Source organism: Anomaloglossus baeobatrachus, chromosome 6 (genome assembly GCF_048569485.1).
Source record: "Anomaloglossus baeobatrachus isolate aAnoBae1 chromosome 6, aAnoBae1.hap1, whole genome shotgun sequence".
NCBI classification, from domain to species: Eukaryota; Metazoa; Chordata; class Amphibia; order Anura; family Aromobatidae; genus Anomaloglossus; species Anomaloglossus baeobatrachus.
Genome location: NC_134358.1, coordinates 48,972,400 through 48,988,282, shown reverse-complemented (window position 1 = coordinate 48,988,282; position 15,883 = coordinate 48,972,400). Strand labels below are relative to the sequence as shown.

General features: G+C 46.0%; 1 protein-coding gene across 4 annotated transcripts in view; it reads left to right on the top strand.

The window, feature by feature from the left end:
- COL14A1 (collagen type XIV alpha 1 chain) overlaps nt 1–15,883 on the top strand; it is a 248,413-nt gene that overhangs the window by 203,705 nt on the left and 28,825 nt on the right. For all 4 annotated transcript variants that reach the window (XM_075352910.1, XM_075352908.1, XM_075352907.1 and 1 more), the window contains 4 exons: nt 3,333–3,386; nt 5,543–5,638; nt 13,758–13,811; nt 13,913–13,966. In XM_075352910.1, coding sequence (XP_075209025.1) covers nt 3,333–3,386; nt 5,543–5,638; nt 13,758–13,811; nt 13,913–13,966 — 258 coding nt within the window. The remainder of the gene's footprint in view (nt 1–3,332; nt 3,387–5,542; nt 5,639–13,757; nt 13,812–13,912; nt 13,967–15,883) is intronic.

Here is a 15,883-nt window from a genome sequence, read left to right as displayed (position 1 = left end):
ATCCCGTCAGCTCCGGAATCCACAAAAGCCATAATAGGCCATGTATTCTCAGATAACGAGAGCTGACCTGGGATACAACACTTAGAGGGTGCAGAAGACGTCTCTAGTAACCCCCCTCTAATGGTTACTAGGCCAGGGAGTTTCCCTGATGACTAGGACACTTGTTGGCATAGTGCCCAGCCTGACGACATACGTAACATATAGGAGGACCAGACTTGCGTAGTCTGGAGAACGTATGACCTAACTCCATAGGAGTGGGAGATGTTTCAGATGCTGAGGAAGATGGTAGTGGACCCTCAACAACTGGAATGGCCCGATGCTTAGGGCGTGAGGAAGAGACCTCGAGTCTACGTTCCTTATGGCGTACATCGATCCTCGTTGCTACTGTGATCAAGTCCTCCAGAGAAGCAGGGACCTCACGAGTAGCAAGGGCATCCTTGACATAGCCTGCCAACCCTCTCCAGAAGATAGGAATCAACACCTTCTCTGGCCAATCTAGTTCTGCCACCAGAGTTCTAAAAGCAATGGCATAAGAACTAGTGGATAACGAACCCTGAGATAGATCTAACAGTCTCAGGGCCGCATCATGGGTAACCTGCGGACCCATGAATACCGCCTTAAGAGCATCAAGAAAGTCTTGATGTCTCAGACTAACCACATCAGAGCGCTCCCATAGGGGAGTCACCCATTCTAAGGCTTTGTCCTGAAGTAAGGAGATGATAAAGCCTACTCTGGACCTCTCCGTAGAGAAGCGAGAAGAGTTGACCTCTAGGTGTATCTGACACTGACTAATGAAACCACGACATGATCTGGCATCGCCAGAATATCTGTTTGGCAGAGCAAGTCGAGGATCATGTACAGATGTCACCATGGTCTGAGGTTTATCCTCTATACTCTTGAGCCGTGACTCAAGTACTTGTATGTAACGGTGTAACTGCTGATATTCTGCCATAACTGCCAGACCCTTGGCTCAGTCCTAATGTTACGGGGGGCTGTCTGATAATAACCGAAAGGAGTATCAGACAGTCAGGGTCCACCGTGCAAAGACTTTGCTGCAGACTATGGCAGGGTGCAATACCTCTGTTAACTCACAGAAGGATATAATAAGTAAGTAAAGCAATTCCTCCCTTACTTGGAGGGTGTGTGGAATGATCTCTGTTAATAATCACAGAGACAAAGGCAATGTGTGCGAAATGGCACCTACCTAGGTCCGCTCTTCTAGTGGTGCAAAAGAGACGAACAGCAGCGTAAGCCGCACAAAGCTCCTACCTGCGTTCGCTCCACTAGTGTGCGAGGACACGAACCACTAGATATGGCACCTGCCTAGGTCCGCTCTTCTAGTGGTGCAAAAGAGACGAACAGCAGCGTAAGCCGCACAAAGCTCCTACCTCTGTTCGCTCCCCTAGTGTGCGAGGATACGAACAACTGCCAGACGCAGTATAAGGAACGTTACCCTAGCGGCAACGTCCACCTACGAGTAGAATCACAAGGCCCAGCCAGACCATGTGCCTCAGGCACCTGCCTATGTCCGCTCCCCTAAGAGGTAAGGATACGGACAGCAGCCGAAGCTGTAAGGTATAAGAACGCTACCCTGTCGGTAGAGCTCACCTAGCATAGACAGAGGAATGCCTAGAGGAACGCGCACAGAGCGTCTACTCATATGCATGAACCAAGAGGACTGAGCACCATGCGGCGTGTGTCAGGGTCTTATATAGACTCTGTGCCTCATCCAAGATGGAGGACACCAGAGCCAATCCGCTGCCAGAACGACAGGAGTGACGTCATGCTGGCCTATCACCGAGCAAGGCGTCACAAGCACATGACCAGCGACCAATCGGCATAGAAGGTGTCAGAGACATGTGACCTCGTGTCAGCGATGATGTCACCCGCACATGTGCAATGGCTCCAAGATTGGACTTAGTCTCCGGCGCTCGCACATGTGCAGTAGCAAGAAATCTGGACTTAGTCTCCAGCGCTCGCACATGTGCAGTAGCAAGAAATCTGGACTTAGTCTCCAGCGCTCGCACATGTGCAGTAGCAAGAAATCTGGACTTAGTCTCCAGCGCTCGCACATGTGCAGTAGCAAGAAATCTGGACATAGTCTCCAGTGCTCGCAGCAACCGTAACACTCTAGCTATCACTTATCTTAGAGATACCTCTAAAGGTGAGGATGTCTGAGCCGCCTCCCTGACCCTTTTCTTCACCAGCACTGATCTTATATCCTCTACCCCAGGAAAGGGTCAATACAGAGGTGTGATAACACCAACAGAGATAGACAAACATGGGAAACCAAAACTCTGTCTCACAGCACACTCACACAAAGGCAATAAAAGGTAATAAAAAGGAAAATAAGAGCAGGGAGGAAAGAACAAGACAAGAGAATTAATTGGAAAAAGTCTGTTTTGCAGTTCTTGCTCCTTGTTAGTGCTAAGTAACAGCCATGTTGGCTGGGTGAGAGGACTCTGACAGCTGCTCCTAGGGGTAATGTAAAGTAGCAGATGGGAATTGTACAGTAATACTGACCAGAAATATTGTGTAGTTAGAATTTCAGTGCCCCATCATTTTGTTATTTAGGAGATAAGTAGCTGCCAGTGGTGTGTGGCATACAAAATGGGGTAGAGAAGTGGTTAATGCCGCGCATCAGCCAAATGAAGATGTAGAATGTTGATGAAGATAAATATTCCTTTATTTCATAGGTCTACGCGTTTCGAGGTGAAAACCTCTTCCTCAGGACCAGTACATCAGCAACAAGTTGTTGTTGATGTACTGGTCCTGAGGAAGAGGTTTTCACCTTGAAACGCGTAGACCTATGAAATAAAGGAATATTTTTCTTCATCAACATTCTACATCTTCATTTGGCTGATGCGCGGCATTAACCCCTTCTCTACCCCATTTTGTATGCTCATCCACGTGGGGCTGCAGCAGACGCCATTATCTCATGCGCACTAGTGGTTGTGACTATCACAACTGATCCAGGTGAGTGTATATTTTCAGGTATACCCCACCGATCGCTTTGGTATTACACTATCAGCGCTCCTTATTTTCAGATTTTTAGTGGTGTGTGGCAGCAGCTTCCTCCACTCCCCCTTCAAAAACTCATGAATGCTCATTTGAGCTGAACATCCCTATGTATGAGGGAGTTGGGAGAGACAGGCGTATACTATACTAAACTCCAGCTATCCAATGTGTATGAGGGCCATTATCCTAAATAATCAGACATCACTAATTAGCTTCACAGTTTTACGGCCTTTATGGACCCTTTGTAAGGTATTTATATAGTCCTTTTTTTATAATATTTATATTTTGGTTTATGTTTTTGTGTCTTTTTTTAGGGCGGTTCAGGAATGAGAGGCCCTCAAGGATCTCCAGGAGAAAAAGGTCTACCTGTAAGTGGTTTTATGTGGACGCATCAGATAAGACTCGGCTTATATAACCTCTGACTCTCTATTACAAGGTTGTTCCTATCTCAGCCTTTCATGGACGGAAACAACTCCATCCAGCTCCGACATATGGGAAGTGGCGCTATGAAACCACCCAAGAGCTATGCGCCACTCTATTTCTGCAACTCCAGTGGTCGGAGCTGGACGGAGTCATTCCAAGAAAGGCGGAGATGGAACAAGTCTAACTGCCTTGTAGGAATTCTATCGAGCTTTAGGGGAGGATGATAAGTATCAAATATCCCCACAACAAAGAAGATGAGACAAGTCCAACCTCTCAGATGAGTGTTTACCCCAGCAGTGGCACAACTAGCGTCCGATGGACCACGATGCAAAAATTGGGCCTGAGCCCCCCTACCTCCCCTGCATGTTGGTCAGACATTGCGTTCTAAATCCTATAAGGCCATATATGTTGCCCCCTCCCCTTTCATTATGTAGTAATGTCCCCAATCCTGTACAAATGTCTCCCATCCAGGGTCACTTCCTGGTAAATATGTCCCCATCCTGGTATATATATCCCCTTCCTGGGCCCATGTTTGCATATATTTCATTATCCTGGGCTTATTCTGGTATATATGGTCCCCATCCTGGCATATATGTCCCCATCCTGGCATATACTGTATGTCCTCATCCTGGGCCCATCCTGGCATATGTGTCCTTATCCTGGCATATATGTCTTCATCATGGGCCCATCCTGGCAAATGTGTCCTCATCCTGGACCCATCCTGGCATATATGTCCTCATCCTGGGCTCATTCTGGTATATAAGTCCTCATACTGGGCCCATTCTGGTATATATGTCCTCATACTGGGCCCATTATGGTATATATATCCTCATCCTGGGTCCGTTCTGGTATATATGCTCTCATCCTGGGCCTATCCTGGCATATATGTCCTCATCCTGGGACCATCCTTGTATATATGTGCTCATCTTTGGCCCATCCTGGCATATATGTCCTCATCCTGGGCCTATCCTGGCATATACAGGATGTCCACATCCTGGGCCTATCATGGTATATATGTCCTTATCCTGGACCCCTTCTAGGTATATACAGTCCCTGTTTGTCTCGAACGCATAAAAAAACAAAACAAACTCTTCTCCCTTACCACCGCTCCCACGTCACATGGCACCCTCTGTAGGCAGCGCACAGTAGCCGCAGCAGACATCAATGTGTGCGCCATGGCACAGGACGTTACCATTATGTGCCCCCAGTCACATGCATACCGGCAACTTGTGTATTCCAGAGCAGGGGTTGGCTGCCTCAAACATTTTTTGCCTTCTTGCAATTTTAGTACATTTTTTTGTGTAACTTATAGTTGCGCAAATATACACGACTTTTGGCGTATTTATGCCAGGCCCGGACAATTGTTTTAAAGTGGATGGAGCTTCATAGGGGAAGGGCATTACCTAGCGAGGCTGGCAAATTCTTCATAATTTAGTCCACAAAACTTGAGTAAATTAAGACAGAAGTGTACTCCGGTCTCTAACTGGAGCACTTTTCTTGTGGTGGCGCACACCTCTTTACGACTTTTACGCATGTTACTTTGGCGCACTCTTCATCAAAACTGGATTGCAAATTGAGGCCAATGTCTTCTGCAAGATAAGTAGAAGCCAAAGACCCCATATAATTATAGGAACACCTTGAATATCTTGAGGAATCGGAGCCTGACTAGGGTACAGGAACTAAACTTCGCTGTATCCTGGACCCCCCCATCACACCATGCCCTAGGTATGACAGGTTTGTGAAAGTATTGTTAAATGTTCATTGGCGAGCCAGCCATCCTGATTTTTAACCAAAAGAACTTATGGCAAATATTTGACCAACAAAAAGATTCATGGATTGTGTTTGATCATAAAAACATGGCTACTTTCTTCCAGGATCAGCTCCTCCTCTATCTACAGGTTCTGGTATTGCAACTCGGCTCGTTTGAAGAAATTGGGGGTGAATTGTAGTAACACAAGTCACCTGTAGACAGATGGGGCGCCGTGTTTGGAACAAGCCAAATCCATTTAAATGATTAATTATGATCAATAAGTAAGATTATGTGGATGAAAAGCTGATAATTTTGCAAATATTTCAATCATTTTATGTCTTCATTTTACAGGGACCAGAAGGACCCCGAGGTCCAGTAGGCTCACCAGGAGTTCACGGACCACCCGGACCCCAAGGACCTAATGGTCATTCTATTCAAGGACCGCCTGTAAGACACTTTTATTAAAGCATAACCTAATTGCTGGTGCAGTTAGGGTATAGTGCCTGAAAGATATCAACACCCCCTATCCCGTCCGTGGAATAATCCGAAGCAGAAACCTGAGGCTGAGTGGTGACATTACGTTGACATCACATGAGCACTGCAGCCAATCACTGGGCATTGATGTCCTTGTAAATAGCACCAGACCATTGAGCCCATTGTTTAGCTACAGCGGTCACCTGGTGTCATCGTGACATATCCTCTGGAGAGCCAGCACTGGACAGTCAGTAGGAATGTACAGATATACAGTCATATGAAAAAGTTTGGGCGCCCCTATTAATGTTAACCTTTTTTCTTTATAACAATTTGGGTTTTTGCAACAGCTATTTCAGTTTCATATATCTAATAACTGATAGACTCAGTAATATTTCTGGATTGAAATGAGGTTTATTGTACTAACAGAAAATGTGCAATACGCATTTAAACTAAATTTGACCGGTGCAAAAATATGGGCACCTCAACATAAAAGTGACATTAATATTTTGTAGATCCTCCTTTTGCAAAAATCACAGCCTCTAGTCGCTTCCTGTAGCTTTTAATGAGTTCCTGGATCCTGGATGAAGGTAGATTTGACCATTCCTGTTTACTAGAGATGAGTGAACGGAGGTCTCGTTCGAGTTCGGTTTGGCGAACGTTCGACGAACCGAACTCGAACTGCATAGGAAACAATGGCAGGCAATCACAAACACATAAAAACACCTAGAAAACACCCTCAAAGGTGTCCAAAAGGTGACAAACAACTCACAACACAACACAAACACATGGGAAAGTGACAAAGACATATACTCATGCGAAAACAAAAGAGCAGGACAAGGAAAAAGAGGAGGAGACACAGATATAGGCATGGCACGCCCTTCTAAAATCATGTAAAACACCGCAAGGTTACTCCAAGCGGAGTCTCCCTTTTTTCCAAAAATTGTGCCCCACACACACCCACACATTCAGTGGCAGCACTTGTGCCCCAGTTGTACACTTCACAGCTAGATTTGCATCAAGCACATTCAAAAATACGCCATACTTAACCATCCCCAGGATGACACCGGGGTAGGTAGCAAAGTCTTTCCTGATCCCAGCTCTCTGCATCTTGGATCATTTTTAAAAACACAGCAAGGGTTACTCCAAGAAGAGTCTCCCTTTTTTCCAAAAATTGGGCCACACAGACACCCCATCAGTGGCAGCACTTGTGCCCCAGTTGTACACTTCACAGCTAGATTTGCATCAAGCACATTCCAAATCCACAAGCATTTACTCTCCCCAGGATGACACAGGGGTAGTAAATTCCTTCTGGATCCATGACTTGTTCATTTTGATGAACGTCAGTCTGTCCACATTGTCACTGGACAGACGCGTGCGCTTATCTGTCAGCACACACCCAGCAGCACTGAAGACACGTTCAGAGACAACACTGGCAGCTGGACACGACAAAATCTCCAAGGCGTAACTGGAGAGCTCTGGCCATTTTTCTAGATTTGAAGCCCAAAATGAGCAAGGCTCCATTTGCAAAGTCATGGCATCGATGTTCATTTGGAGATACTCCTGTATCATCCTCTCCAGCCGTTGACTATGTGTCAGACTTGTTGTCTCTGGTGGCCTTGCAAAGGAGGGTCTAAAAAAATTATGAAAAGATTCCATAAAATTGCTGTTACCAGCACCAGATACGGTGCTACTGGTACGGGTAGACTGTTGAAGATGACGAGGCCGTCCCATGTTTGTCAAGTTACAACTGGGAGATTCACTCCCTGCACCTGCACGGTTGTTTGGTGGAAAAGCCGAGCTAAGATCGAGTAACAGCTTCTGCTGATACTCCTGCATACGTGGGTCCCTTTCTATGGCTGGAATTATGTCACAAAATTTGGACTTGTACCGCGGATCTAATAGTGTGGCAAGCCAGTAGTCATCATCACTTCTAATTTTGACAATACGAGGGTCATGTTGGAGGTAGTGCAGCAAGAAGGCACTCATGTGTCTTGCGCAGCCATGCGGACCAAGTCCACGCTGTGTTTGTGGCATAGAGGTGCTAACCGTTCTTTCTTCCTCTGACATCTCCCCCCAACCTCTTTCAACTGAAATTTGACCAAGGTCTCCCTCATCCACTGAGACTTCCATGTCCATGGACAGTTCATCCTCCATTTCTTCATGTTCTCCTGCACCTTCCTCAACATTTCGCCTGCTACCATGCGCCCTTGTTGATCCCTGTCCCCCATGGTCCCATGCCTGCCGCGTTGGTGATGATGAACGTCTGGACCTTGGTGATGTTGTTGTGTCTTGCGCATATGAATCCTCCTGTAGTTCCTCCCCTTCCTGTTGTCCCACCCCCTGACTCCGAATAGTGTTTAGCTTGTGCTCCAGCATGTAAATGACTGGAATTGTCATGCTGATAATGGCATTGTCAGCGCTAAACATATTTGTCGCCATGTCGAAACTGTGCAGAAGGGTGCATAGGTCCTTGATCTGAGACCACTCCATCAGGGTGATCTGCCCCAGCTCTGCATCTCGTTGGCCCAGGCTATACGTCATGACGTATTGCACCAGGGCTTGGCGGGGCTGCCACAGTCGCTGTAACATGTGGAGAGTCGAATTCCAGTGTGTCGCCACATCGCATTTCAGGCGATGAACCGGCAGGCCGAAAGACGTCTGGAGCGATGCAAGTCGCTCAGCAGCGGTGGTTGAACGGCGGAAGTGAGCAGACAGTTTTCATGCCCTGTTCAGAAGGCCATCTAGGCCGGGATAGTGTGTTAAAAATTGCTGGACAACAAGGTTCAACACGTGAGCCATACAAGGCACGTGTGTCACCTTGCCCAGGCGAAGGGCCGCACCCAGGTTTGCAGCATTGTCGCACACGGCTTTACCAGGCTGCAGGTTGAGTGGAGACAACCATTTATTAAACTCAGTCTCCAGAGCTGCCCACAACTCATCCGCTGTGTGACTCCTATTTCCAAGACATGTCAAGCTAAAGACCGCCTGATGCCGTTGCGCTCTGCTGCCAGCATAGTAATGAGGGTTGCGTGATTCCTTCTGGGCAGTGAGAACGCTGGTGGCCTGACCAGGCAGGCTTGGTGCGGAGGTGGAGGACCCAGATGAGGTGGAGGAGGCAGAAGCAGTGGCGGAACTTGGACAGATAGAGGATTGACACACAAGTCGTGGGGACGGCAAGACTTGTGCAGCAGACCCTTCACCATCTATCACCATAGTTACCCAGTGCCCAGTCAGCGACATGTAACTTCCCTGTCCATGCTTACTGGTCCAAGTATCGGTGGTGAAATGCACCCATTCACACACAGAGTTTCTCAAGGAAGCGGTGATGTTGTGTGCGACATGCTGGTGTAGCGCGGGCACACCTTTCTTAGAGAAGTAGTGGCGACTGGGCATCTGGTACTGGGGCACAGCGACAGACATAAGGTCTCTAAAATCCTGGGTGTCCACCAGGCGGAAAGGCAGCATTTCGGTAGCCAAGAGCTTACAGAGGGTTAAAGTCAACCTCTTAGCTTTGTCATGGGTCGCAGGAATTGGCCTTTTATTTGTCCACATCTGAGGGACAGAGGTCTGGCTGCTGTGTGTAGACGGTGTTGAGCAGGGTGTCCCTGGAAAAATGCAGGTTTGTGAGGCAAGTGCAGGCGTAGACATGATGTTGCCTTCATCCAACGTTGGTGCTATCGATGTCTGAGAGAGCTGTACACACGCACTTGTTTCCCCTTCCAAACCAACTGACGACCTACCAAGGAAACTGCCTGTTGTGGTTACAGTGGTGGAAGTTGTGCGTGGAAAACCAGGTGTGACAGCTGTCCCCACAGTCCTAGAAGATGAAGAGCGCGCGGATGCACTGGAAGGGGCAGGCGGTGGATGGTTCGCTCCACTAGGCTGCATTGCAGCACGATGAGCTTCCCACTGGGACATATGATATTTATTCATGTGACGATTCATGGAAGAAGTTGTCAAACTGCTGAGGTTTTGCCCTCTACTAACAGAATCACGACAAATTTTACAGATCACATAATTTGGGCGATCTTTTGCTATGTCAAAAAAGGACCAGGCTAGGCAAGGCTTAGAGGACATGCGACCTGCTGATCCACCCCGACTAGTGCTCAGAGGCACAGTGGTGGCTGAGGATGCAGATGCAGTTGTAGACGTGCTACCAGTACTCCGACTCTGTCCAGAAAGGCGCAAGGTAACTTCGTCGTCAGTTGCATCCTCCTCCACTGTCTCTGTTGACCTCCTCGAGGGCCTGACTGTGGGTTGACAGTAGGTGGGATCTAGAACTTCCTCATCAATTGTTGTGTTTGCACTCCCCTCACCCTCAGACCGAGCCTCTTCTTGCCCTGACCGAATATTTAAGTTGTCATCCCAATCTGGTATCTGCGTCTCATCGTCATCAGTATGTTCCTCATTGTCTATTACAACAGGTGTTTCAGTTTGTGAATAAGGGTCAACATTATGCTCAGAAACTTGGTCATCACGGCCTGAATCTGAGTCACAAAGGTTCTGGGCAACACTGCAGACCATTTCCTGGTCTGTACTCACTGTAGCTTGGGAGCAGACCTCTGATTCCCAGGCTATAGTGTGACTGAACAGCTCTGCAGACTCAGCCATCTCAGTTCCACCATACTGTGCAGGGCGGATGGAGACTTCAGAGCTGGGAGAAAGCAGGTGTGATTGGGATGACAACTCAGAGGACTGGTGTTTTTTGGATGCGGTAGTTGAGGTGGAGGAGAGGGCCCTTGTTGGACCACTTGAGATCCATTCAAGCATTTTCTTTTTTTGGCCATCATCTACCTTTGTTCCAGTTGTTCGTGTCCGTAAAAAAGGGAGCACATCGGATTGTCCACGGTAAGTAGTAGACATCTTACTTTTGCTGGAAGATGGTCTATCTTCAGCAGATGTTAATGGAGCTTTGCCACCTTCCCCACGGACAAACCCTTTTTTTCCTTTTCCAACACGCCTCTTCCCCTTTCCACCAGCATCTGTCATTTTGCCACTGATTTTGATTGCGACAAGATTGTGCACTTAAAATGTGGTAGTAAAAATTGAGAGGTGGTGTAGATTTCAGGGGTGGTCTATCTTTATTAACAGCAGAATAAACAACAATAACTATCCTGGACAATGCAACTACGGCCCTTAAACTGGCAGCATAGTTTGCTAGTATAATGGCTTAGTAACAATGAGTTTGAGTGTGCAATGCAGAAGTGCTGCAAATAGATTTGCACTAGTGGGACAATACAGAAGTCCAACAGCCACTTTTAGGATGCCACTAAGTTTACTCAGTGTTTGCTTGTATAATGGCTTAGTAACAATGAGTTTGAGTGTGCAATGCAGAGGTGCTGCACATAGGTTTGCACCAGTGGGACACTAATGGAAGTCCAACAGCCACTTTTAGGATGCCACTAAGTTTCCTCAGTGTTTGCTAGTATAATGGCTTAGTAACAATGAGTTTGAGTGTGCAAAGGGCAGGAGGGTACAGTGGCCGGGTTGTGGGTCTGGGTAGAGGAAAGGAAGCCTGCCTTTCTATCCCTCCTAATGGGGAAATGCAGCAAGGAAATCCCTGACCTTAGCTACACAGACGCTGTCATCTTGTGTAGCTGTTAAAATCTGTTTTCACGGCCCTGACTGTCACCTATGGCTCTGACCCTGCCGGTATTAGCCCTTACAAGGACTAATAGAAACTTCTATCCCTATTCTGTATAGCGCTGTGTATAGAGCGTACACAGCAGTATCGGAGACAGGAGCTACGCCAGCGGTGACTGACACCAAGACACAGAAGGCAGATAATGGCGTGCTGGAGGAAAATGTCAGTTTTTATAATGCATGGACATGTGAATGGACATCCTATCACACATGCCGTTGCTTCTCTGGCTAAAAGTCCACTTAGCTGTGTGTGTGTCTGGGATTAGCTGACATGCTGGCCCACCCCACTACACGCGCGTGCTTAGGGAAGGAAGACAAGGAAAAAAAAAAATGGCGATCGCCATTATCCAAACAACAGTGATCTGAATGTGCTGTTCCCGCACACTATACGCTGAAATGTCATAATAGTGTGAGTCACAGAGTGACTTACACTATTACAGCGGAAAGCCAGCTAGTAATTAGCTTGTCTTTTTGCTGCTAGAACCGTTCTCGAACGTATCTCGAACTATCGAGCTTTAGCAAAAAGCTCGAGTTCTAGTTCGATCTAGAACAGCCCCCAAAATCACTCGAGCCGCGAACTGGAGAACCTCGAACCGCGAAGCGCGCTCAACTCTACTGTTTACAAAACAATTCCAGTTCAGTTTGATGGTCGCTGAGCATGTACAGCCGCTTCACATCATCCCACAGATGTTCAATGATATTCAGGTCTGGGGACTGGGATGGCCATTCCAGAACATTGTAATTGTTCCTCTGCATGAATGCCTGAGTAGATTGGAGCGGTGTTTTGGATCATTGTCTTGCTGAAATATCCATCCCCTGCGTAACTTCAGCTTCGTCACTGATTCTTGCACATTATTGTCAAGAATCTGCTGGTACTGAGTTGAATCCATGCGACCCTCAACTTTAACAAGATTCCCGGTGCCAGCATTGGCCACACAGCCCCAAAGCATGATGGAACCTCCACCAAATTTTACTGTGGGTAGCAAGTACTTTTCTTGGAATGCCGTGTTTTTTTGCCTCCATGCATAACGCCTTTTTGTATGACCAAACAACTCAATCTTTGTTTCATCAGTCCACAGGACCTTCTTCCAAAATGTAACTGGCTTGTCCAAATGTGCTTTTGCATACCTCAGGCGACTCTGTTTGTGGCGTGCTTGCAGAAACGGCTTCTTTCGCATCACTCTCCCATACAGCTTCTCCTTGTGCAACGTGCGCTGTATTGTTGACCAATGCACAGTGACACCATCTGCAGCAAGATGATGCTGCAGGTCTTTGGAGGTGGTCTGTGGCTTTTCCTTGACTGTTCTCACCATTCTTCTTCTCTGCCTTTCTGATATTTTTCTTGGCCTGCCACTTCTGGGCTTAACAAGAACTGTACCTGTGTTCTTCCATTTCCTTGCTATGTTCCTCACAGTGGAAACTGACAGTTTAAATCTCTGAGACAACTTTTTGTATCCTTCTCCTGAACAACTATGTTGAATAATCTTTGTTTTCAGATCATTTGAGAGTTGTTTTGAGGAGCCCATGATGCCACTCTTCATAGGAGATTCAAATAGGAGAACAACTTGCAAGTGGCCACCTTAAATACCTTTTCTCATGATTGGATACACCTGCCTATGAAGTTCAAAGCTCAATGAGGTTACAAAACCAATTTAGTGCTTTAGTAAGTCAGTAAAAAGTAGTTAGGAGTGTTCAAAACAAGAAATTGATAAGGGTGCCCATACTTATGCACCTGTCAAATTTAGTTTAAATGCAGATTGCACATTTTCTGTTAGTACAATAAACCTCATTTCAATTCAGAAATATTACTCAGTCCATCAGTTATTAGATATATGAAACAGAAATAGCTGTTGCAAAAAACCAAATTGTTATAAAGAAAAAAGGTTAACATGCCCAAACTTTTACATATGACTGTACTTGTTATTTTATGTACAAAATCCAATAAATTAAAAAAATAACTTAGAGAAGTTGTCTATGTACCAAACTAAGTTGCGTTAATGGGAATCTGAAAAAAAAAATTAGCACCAGATTACTGAGCCCATTGTTTGGCTGCAGCGGTCTCATAGTGTTGTTGTGACATATCTTCTGCAGGGACATGAGCAAAGATTGGAGAGTCAGTGGAAATGTACAGATGTATTTGTTATTTTATGTTCAAAAAGCCAATGAAATGTAAAATAAATTCCTTATGTACCAATCTAAGTCACATTAAAGGGGATCACGAATGAAAAAAACCTTATTTTTTTTCAAAATTATGATAAATAGTTGATCTTCCTAAAATCTTGGCAGTCATACATTTTTTATAATGGCTAAAATCTCATGTAATATTTTACGCTGACCCCTTGGAATTCTTTCCTTCAAAAATATAATGCGTATGTGTTAAATGGTGGGCGTTCAGATACATGCGACTATATCTGAAAACTATTGGCTTCATCATACAATTTTTTTTTAGGGACCAACTGGATCAAAAGGTGAAAAAGGAGAAGGTGGAGGCCAAGGAGCTCAGGTAATGTACTAGGATACCATTATTATGGAGACGTTCTCAGGTGTATGCTTTATACAGAGTCATAGTCGTGTCAACCAAAATGATTACTTCTTTATTTTCAGGGGCCTCCCGGACAACCAGGGTCTCCTGGACGTGACGGACCTGAAGGACAACGAGTGAGAACTATCTTCATTATACTAAATAACTCTATATGAATGGATGTGATCAGTAATCCTCAGGGGCGGGTCCAGTGCCTAGAAGGATAAGCGTGGGCGGGGACTCTCCATAGTATATGTATAGCTGTGCCATCATCTGTTTCATCTCAGCTAAACAACATGGACAATTGGATGTCACTGTTATATGGACACTCTTACAGAGAGTAGAAAAAAGGCAATGGCACTCATGTAGCTATTTGATTGCCTCAAGGATTGACCCCCTATCCTCAAGCTATGAGTCTCGACCAAGACAACATTTGTCTACTTTTAGCACAAAATGACTGATCAGACCAAGCACAGGTACTCGGTGCATCCATGGCATGGCCAAACAGTTCATGGTACTGTCACGCTTGCCAGGTGTAGCAAATGTGGCAGGATGCATTCAGACCTATGTGTGTCTGAAGCACAACAAAAAACACCAGAAAAGAGGGGCACCGGGGATACAAAAAGCACAGGAGTCCCTGGAATTAGTGAGAGGGGTAGGTGGGCACCTCCTAACCTTACCTGCAATGGTCCCTGCTCTCCTTACCAGTCCCTATTCAGTTTCCGCAACTGTTGCCGAACTGGAACCTAGGACCGTATGAAGACCCTATAGTAGCCCTGACTAGTGAGGGGCAGGTGGGGTTCACTAAACCTCACCGCTGCACTAAGAACACACCAAGGAAGCAAAGACCAACGGAGAAAATTTACAAACAAAAGAATATAGCCTGAGCACAGGAACTCGCCTTGCAGAACCTTCCTCAGAGGCGGCCAGGACACAAATGAGTTTGTATCTTCAGCAAGGATTGCTGGGATACACTACTACTTAAAGTTGAAGGGTGTGACTACTTCGTAATTGCAGCTGGTCACTAAGCAAGGAAAAGTTGCAGTAGCAAAAAAGGCACTTAACCACTGCAGTGCCAAAAGAAATGAAACCCATTTAAATGAAAAGAACCAGATGAGAGGCTCCAGTCCAAAGGCTGTCACTGGTGTCAACATACCGGGAGATGATCGTGACCAGTACCTTCTCACCTACTTGTTTTACATCTATCACTGCCCTCCTCTTCCTTGATGGACAGCTCTGGCATCACCGGTGTCAAAGAAATGTGGAGATAAATGGAAAACAATTAGGTGGGAAGGTTTACTAAATCGATCAGATACGCCAAGAGCGCAGGGAGCACTAGTCGTTTTTTGGCTAGGGGTACTCTAGGAAGGGTTATGACTCTGGGATTGCAGATTATTGGAGGGTTTTCTTAATAAACCATAGAATACATTGTAAACCTTTGTGCCGGGTCCTGCTGTGATTCTGATTTATGGTGTTTACGGCCTCATACAGAGAACATCTGATACTCGAGTCTTGATATTTATTACTTTGACGGTAAGCTAAATCCTTATCGTCTGCCAAGTGCTCTTGTTTGGGGAGTAGTCTCAACATATCTGGTTAATCCTCCAGAAATTGTCTAACCCTGCGCCAAACCCATCAGCAGAGGCGGGAATGTTCAAGGCATCGACCTGCGAATGTTATTCCTTATTGTGTAAACACCGCAATGTAAGACGGACGGACGCCACCTCCGGATTGTCTTAAAAAGACTGTAAAATTAGAGAAACTCCAGGCAAAACTGAAAATTAATTCTTTCACATTTCTACCTATAGGGGACAATACTACAGGGCTCAGTGCTGATATAGTAAACGCATTCAGTCACATGGATGAGTGGGAACGATAAATGGCAGCCACTTTATGTGCTCAGAGATGTCCTCACGTCTCTTCCTCCACTGATTCTGGCAGCTTCTGCAAAGTAAAATGAATCAGAGTAAACATACAGGCACCATAAGTGTGGACAGGGACACTTCTCAGAGTAAACATACAGGCACCATAAGTGTGGACAGGGACACTTCAGA